At 41.8% G+C, this 7598-nt stretch overlaps 1 protein-coding gene across 2 annotated transcripts in view; it reads left to right on the top strand.

Moving 5' to 3' along the window:
* TTC12 (tetratricopeptide repeat domain 12) overlaps window positions 1-7598 on the top strand; it is a 43226-nt gene that overhangs the window by 23913 nt on the left and 11715 nt on the right. For both annotated transcript variants that reach the window (XM_015590087.2, XM_006912804.3), the window contains 5 exons: window positions 183-243; window positions 696-884; window positions 2074-2143; window positions 2979-3067; window positions 5115-5283. In XM_015590087.2, the coding sequence (XP_015445573.1) occupies window positions 183-243; window positions 696-884; window positions 2074-2143; window positions 2979-3067; window positions 5115-5283 (578 nt within the window). The remainder of the gene's footprint in view (window positions 1-182; window positions 244-695; window positions 885-2073; window positions 2144-2978; window positions 3068-5114; window positions 5284-7598) is intronic.

Below are 7598 nucleotides of genomic sequence, written 5' to 3'. Positions count from 1 at the left end.
AGGAGCCTAAACAAAATGTCAAATGCATACTATGTTCCCATGCTTACCTCCTATGCTAGGAGCAGGAGGAGGCTGGGAGGAAATAATGAAGAAGCCAAGCCCTGTGATACCCAGTGTCTTTTTTGTAATCACCTAATTACCCCCTAAACACTTGTCAAGGTCTCATTTTTTTCTTTTTCCAGTCTAGAGAGTGTTTTCAGAAGATCTTAGAAATAAACCCCCAGCTGCAGACACAGGTGAAAGGTGAGACCGTTCCCGCTGATGTTCTTCACTTGAATTCCACTTTCCCTTTGTGTTCCGGCCTTAGGCTACCTTCCATACCGTCGCCGCACTTGGCCGCAAAGCCACAGCCTCGCCATGCCGACATAGCCAAGTCCTCTACGTTAACAGGCTGCCCTGCAACTCTTTCCTTTGTTTTCCAACTCAAGTCTTTGCCTTCCTTCTTTCTACACCCTCCTCCATATACTTACAGGGAATAATGTTGTCCTTGAAGCCCCAAGGCGGTTTAAGGTTCTGGGTTTACACTGTACACTAGTCCTGGAGCTTTCCTTGCTGAAGACAAGTTTGAAATATTTTAATGTGTTATACCTCTCAACGTCCCATCCTCTAAAAAAGTTACTCTTTGGTAATGTTGATGTTAGAGTTTCGTTTTGTCCTGTTTTGTTTTTGTTCTGCTTTTCTTCTTGGTTTGCTAGATTACCTGAATCAAGTAGATCTTCGGCAGAAAGCAGACCTCCAAGAGAAGGAAGCCCATGAATTGCTGGATTCAGGAAAGAACACAGCCGTCACAACCAAGAATCTCCTGGAGACTCTTTCCAAGCCCGATCAGAACCCCTTGTTCTATGCAGGAGGGATTGAAATCCTGACTGAAATGATGAAAGACTGTAAGCCAGAGATGTGTGTGATCTCATGAATATTGTCAGTGTAAGGGACAGAGTTTAGAGGTCTGCCCTTATGAGGCAAAGAATCCCTTCTTTCCACAAATGTAGGATGAAGACTTACTATAATGTAGGTGGTAAAGGGAATACATAAGAAATAGACACCCCATCCCTGTTCCATCCTCTCCTCAGAGCATGCCTACACTCAACACACATACAGTAAACACCACACACACACAATACAACGCAAACACACAGCGCACACTCATTCCATGTATACTTACATCACATACACACACAGCATGCACTCACATCATATCTACTTATATACACCATACACATACATACACACATACACATAACATATATCACACATACTTTTGTCACATAACACACACCACACATATTTACCCCTCACATGTGCTCTCCATACGTCCTGCACAAATACACACACCTTTTGCATACCTCACACATACCCCATATACACACCAAACACCCTGTACCACCCCAACAAATCTCCCCTTAACTACAGGGGAATGGAAGATAGAATTTTGTGCTATTAAACTATAATGTTCACCCCAGTTAACACATAATGGTTGCCTAAGACATGTAAATAGTTTCAGAGCAAACATCAGCCCCTAAGGAGAGCCATACTGTCCTCTTTTAGCAGTTCTTATAAACACTGATACCAGGCCTTAAACCATTTTTGTGACTCAGTGACAGGACGTCGTTTGTACAAATGGAGTTTCTTGCTTCCCTTCAGTATACAATGGAGGGTACTTAAATATTCCTTTCAGTAGTTTCTTGGAAATTAGAGGCTCCTCTCTAGAGGAGCTTCAAAGTAAATATTTAAGAAGAGATAGATATGCCAGTTCTTCCTAGAGGTTAAGCAGCTTCTGGAGACTAAAGATTACAAAATGATGAATTGTCAAATAACCCACAGGGCTACCAGGCTTAGTCCTCCTTCTCTGAGCAGGATGTCCCTCTCACTGGGGCACCAAGTGGCTGATGACAGCTGTAGGTATTTGTGCAGAATACCTATAGAATGTAAAGGAAGTTGTTTCTGCCCAAACTGTAATTTGGTGACCTTGACATTCCATATTGGGCTTCTCATTATCAGCTGGCTCTGTTACAGCTGCTAGACATCAGCCATCAGTTCAGGAGTCTAATGTGGTTTCCTCTGAATTTTTTTCAGGCACAGAACGAACTTTATTCAGGACACAAAATGGATTCAGTATCATCAGTGGGAATGAGATCATAAGAAGGTAGGAATGTTTGTAAAGACAGCCAGCATCAAAGCGAGGAAGGACAGCCCTTTCTCATGAAATCAGACACTAATCACACAAGCAGAGACTTCACAGGATGGTACCGCCTTCGATCAATATTGGTGGCCCCTTGAAGAAGGCAAAGCTGCTACATGAACACCCCTGAACTTTGAGCCTCAGGTAGTTTGAATTATGCTACAATTAAAAACTTCAGAGAGAGAAAAGGTCAGCAAACTTTCCCAAGTTTTCTCTAAGTACTTCAAGTCACAGAAATGACCATTTCTTGCTGGTTTCCTACCAGTTGCAAGATTGCTACTTGTTCTTTTCTTCTTTTAGAATTTGTTGATCATATCAGGAAATGTGATCAGCTGAGTCCTGGCTTATCCCATGTATAATTTCATCTGAAGTAAAACCTATATAGTAGGAGGTGGTTTGGTAAATTTATTTTTATCTTATTTTGTGTTTCAGTTCTGGTATAATTCCTGAGGCTTAGAACACTGCTGTGGGTTGGTCACCAGCACATGTTTGTATGCATGAGGTAGCACTTGAATTCTAAGCAGTCTGCTGGGCCACTGTTCATTGCTTGTGGTGCGACGATCGCCCACGGCCCCTGGCTCACCACTCGCAGCTCCGACTTCCTCAGCCTGCATCCTTGTCCTGGAGCTCTCAGCTCAGTGCTTAGCAGTCCATTGGTCCTGGTGACCCACAGCTCTGGATTATAAAATTACTTTCCTAACCTCACCATTTGAGGAGCCTGTAGGTGAAATAAAACCAACTGAAAAGAAGATCAAGACCGATTTCCAGTTTCAATATTGCTCTCCTTTGTTCATTCTAGGTGCTTTTCCACAGCAGGAAAAGATGCAGTGGAAGAGACTGTGTGCGTGTCTGTTCTCAGGCTCTGGCAAGCAGTGTGCAGCGAGAACGGTAGGCCTGGCTCGTCATCATGAGTCGATATTAACGTCCATTAATTTGGGAGCTCCATGGGCAGACGTGTTTGTTCTGCTGGAGGCCAGGCCCTGGAGAGTTGATCTCTAGACCTTCGCCAAGAAAAATCGGATAGATCAGAAGCAAGGCCTGCACTGAAGTTATATCCCCTGGGCTCTTACAGCCGCCTTCACCATAGCCCAGGTCACTGTCAGTGTAATGAGTGGTCTCATTACCTGGGTACTAGCCCTGCTCTATGCAGACTCATAACTTCTGTTCATATGTTGGCAGTAGGGTGGCAGAGTTTTTTCTATCTGCCTAAAAATATTTTATTTTGTTTTTGGTTTTGTTTTTTTTCAGACCACAGTACCCATTTTAGCATCTTGAGTTTTATTTTTATTATTGTCCCTGCCGGCATCTTGTAACACTGATTAGTGTGTAACATAGGGATAGCAAAATGCTATGGGGATTTTATTTACCTTGTTAACTCTTAGCTTTTTACATATTAGGATCTTCTTCTGAGGTTCACTAAGCTTTTGTACAATCTTCATCACTTTTGTGACCTCAGTGTAAATTTAAAAATTTAAGTATTTCCCTTATTTTAAAAAATTGTGTTTTCATAGGAAAATGAGCACAATGATAGCTGTGTCTTCTTTTCACAGGGTTCCTATGGGGAGCCAGCGATAGAGCTTGTGAATGTAGTTTGTAAACTAGAACATGCTGAACATGAGATAATGTAATATTTTTCCTGATTTAGTAAAGTGGAGGAATCATCTTAAGTTCTAAAAAACTAGAGAATCAGGGACCTCTTTCCTAAAGGGAATTATGCTCAGAATAATATCACGATAGGGTGTTACCTTCCTGGGGAGATGATTTTGCAGGGCCCCCTACAGGCGGGTAAGGGAGGCAGGGCTTGGTGATGATGCGAAGCAGACAAAGCCCTGCTTTCATGCAGCCCTGACTTCCTTAGCCGACATCCTACTTTGTGTGAACCTTGGGGTCACATTTTTCTTTAACATCTGAAAATATAGTGTCAGACACTGCCTGTGATGTCAATACTCTATCTCAGATCAGTAAAGTTTTGGTATATCCAACTCAATAAATACACAGCAGTATTTAAAAAGGACAAGGGAATACCTAAAAGTAAGGACATATATCTTGTTATGTGTGATATGTTGTTAAGGGGGAGAGAGAAGCCACTTGCAGGGTAGGATGTATGGTTCATATTTTTAACATTATTCATATGAAGAGTAAATAATATTTCCTTTTGGGAATGGGCTTACCTGAAGGGAGTAAGAGAGAATGGGCCGTTTCATTTTCAGCTTTATTCTCCTTTGTTATTTGAATTGCCTCCAATGAGCTACTTTTCCAGTATAAGCAAAAATATATAAACTAAACAAACCCTGCTCTCTTTCATGGCTTAGCCTCATATTCCAGCTGTACCCCTGCCTGCCTTCAAACAAATTCACGTACCCGGTTAGAAAATGAACCAGGTGAGAAGGGGTAAATCCAATGCCGCCACCCTGGAAATAGTTTATAGTCTAGGAAGGGGGACATGCTTTAATAATGAATGTTCTCGTGATATTCTAGTTTTCTAGAAAGAACTCAAATGGTTGCTCTGGCCATTATTTGAAAATTGATGGTCTAAAGATATTCCATAATTCAGCTGATTTCCTTTTCTCACAATTCCAGATATATACATATGCCAAGGAGCTTTTGACAAGAATAATAATAATAGCTAATGTATGTGTGCCAGTCCCTGCTCTAAGTACTATCATGTATTAACTCATTTAAGCCTCAGGACAGCTCTGTTAGGCAGGTCATCTTCCTCATTTCACTGATGAGGAAACTGAGGAGCACAGGAGTTAATAACTGGGCTAAGGTCATTCGACTAGTCATTCAGACCCAGCAGTCTGGGTCTCAAGTCTATGGTCTTATACTTCATTATTCCACCTCTCAAATGAGTGGAAAAGAATTGTGTTTCCCGTTGGGATGGTTTAATTGCTGTCATAAGATACACAAGGCAGGCAATCCCCGTGTCTTGCAGAGGAAAACCAGCGCCTGCTTGTCACGCGCCCTGACACAGGCAGGCTGCTCTCCTCCCTCTTGGCCTCCGATGTCCTGACCATCCAGGAGCAGAGCCTGGCCCTGCTGCTACAGCTCGCCCAGTCAGAGAACGGCCGGAGCCTGGTCGTTAGCCATCTCGACCTTACCCGGTAAGGCTCTGCTGGCGGGATTGTCCCTGCAGCGTCTCAGATCATCATCACCTGCCACGTTAAGACTGGCCTGTCTCCCTTCTCACACCTGACATGAGAGGTGCCATCAGACTTTACTAAGGATCAATAACAGCAAAAGCCTTCGAAAGGAACACTCCTTCATGAGGACCTGCAGGACAGATGCCTGTCTGAACCTAGTACTGTGGATGGATTTGCTTCTCCTGAGTTCATTCCATCTTGGGCGGAGTAGACAACAGCTCTTCCAAAGCCACATTAGGGACCTAGCTTTAAAATAGGTCATTTGCTTCTGCCCTGTGAGCCTCAGTCCTGGTTCAACACTGTTCCTGTCCTTACTTTTCTTCTTCATTCCTGTGTGAGGTAATACTGTCTGATCTTGCATATCCTTTCTGGAGCATGGTAGAGTATAAATAATAAAACACATCTCAAATGGCTGTTACACATAGGCCTTCTGTGATAGAATTAGAATGTGCCTCTCTCCTAAGTAGACTTTATAAAAAAAATACTAAGCCATAGTGATTCTGCCCAGTGCTCTTCAGCCTAAAAATTATTAGTTTGAATATGTGAAATTTTCATTTTCATATTAAAAAAAAAAAGTGCATGTTGGCAATTTCATGTGGGTCATTCAACCTAATAGAAATAGTAGCAATAATTATGGCATGCTTTATAAGTGCTTGATACATAATCTAAAGACAGAATTTGGCTTCTGTTTTTTTTTTTTTTTTTTTTTTTTTTTTTTTTTTTTTTTTTTTTTTTTATTATCTCATTTTATCTCTTCTCAGCCTGGGATATAGGCAAGATATACACAGGCAGATGGATCGTTCGCAGAGTTAAATCCCCAAAAGCACACTTTACATTTCGAACAACTCTGCAGTCATTTCTTCAATACCTTCATTACATATTTTTTCATTTGGTTTTGGTCTCTTCGAGTAAATGTAGCTAGAGTTATCATAAGCTTTTTCCCCCTAAGCTATCTTTGAATTGCTTGAGTTTCAATTTTAATTTTTCCCAGGTCTTGGGGAGTGGCACTTATGATCTTCCTGTGCAGTTCTTTAGAGAGTCAAAGAAACATCAGCTTATTACCTTTATGCTTGCTATTCTAGTTAATTTCTATCTCCAGTTAAGTCAGAAAGAAATGGAATATGTTCTCCAAAATGAAATGAGATGGTTTGAAGCAAGATAGGACTACACACAGGTCCCACAACCCTCACAAAGCGGCATAATAGTGTATTCCTCCCAGAATGCTTTACCTATATGAGATGTTGAAGGAACAATTGTACGTTGACAGGAACTGAGTGAGGGCCAGCATCACTTTGTGGCAAGCGCTAGGTTTTTAGATGCAAGCAGCCATGAGCCCAGATCTTGTCTTTGTCTACTAATGTGACCCAGGAAAGTTACTTCACCTTGATGAGCCCAGTGTCTCATCTATATCACAGACTTATGATGAAGCCTAAGAGAGCCGGTATATATATGCCAGTTAAATTGTTGTTTTTTTTTTTTTTTCCCCTGTTGCATTCATACAGAATACTTGACCAAGAGAAGCTGGCCTCATTTTTTCTCATAACAAAAAAGACTAAAGATGGCAACAGCTGGTATGGTGGCTTAAAGATGTCAGGGTCAAGGTCTTCATCTTCTTTTGACCCATCCATAATGGTCACACAGGCTACCGTAACTCCAAGCATCACAGCCCTCTTTAAAACAGGTTAGCACCAGCCAGGGCTGTCCTTTTTGTTTCTCTTTGGTCAGAATTGTGTCACATGCCACCCCTGGAGGGGAAAATGCTTCCAGCCTCTATAGTAGAGTCAGGCAGGATAAGAGAGAGCATGGTGTCTATGGGGTTTGCCAGCAAACAACGTCTGCCACAGCAAAGAAAGCAGCTAGTGTCATGCCTGATACATGGTGTGGACTCAATAATAACATTTATACTCATTTTCTCTCTTTAGGTTCTGTTGCTCAAGGTCCTAAACTGACCTGAAAGTGCATTTGTGGGTTACACTAGACCATTTTCTGATGGGTGATTCATCTACAGGGACAGATGCTGGTCAGCAGAGCAGAAAATGTGCAACCAAAAAGGAGATGAGAGGGTAAAAAAGGACACCCTGTCCTCTTTAGTCCAGTTAGGATGTGCATTTTGTCACATGGAGAGGAAGTCTAGTTGTTTATGTCTCCCAGGATAAAAACCAAGATGATCTTAGACTGCCAACTCCTCTTCAATGCTGTGCTATTCAGGTTTATTAGTATTCATCTTCAAGAGTGAAGAAAACAGATTTAAATTGGTAAAGGAAGAATCTGAACTG

Source organism: Pteropus alecto, unplaced genomic scaffold (assembly GCF_000325575.1).
Source record: "Pteropus alecto unplaced genomic scaffold, ASM32557v1 scaffold224, whole genome shotgun sequence".
Classification (NCBI taxonomy): domain Eukaryota; kingdom Metazoa; phylum Chordata; class Mammalia; order Chiroptera; family Pteropodidae; genus Pteropus; species Pteropus alecto.
The sequence above is the reverse complement of the archived record's forward strand: the minus strand, read 5'-3'. Positions and strand labels throughout refer to the sequence as shown.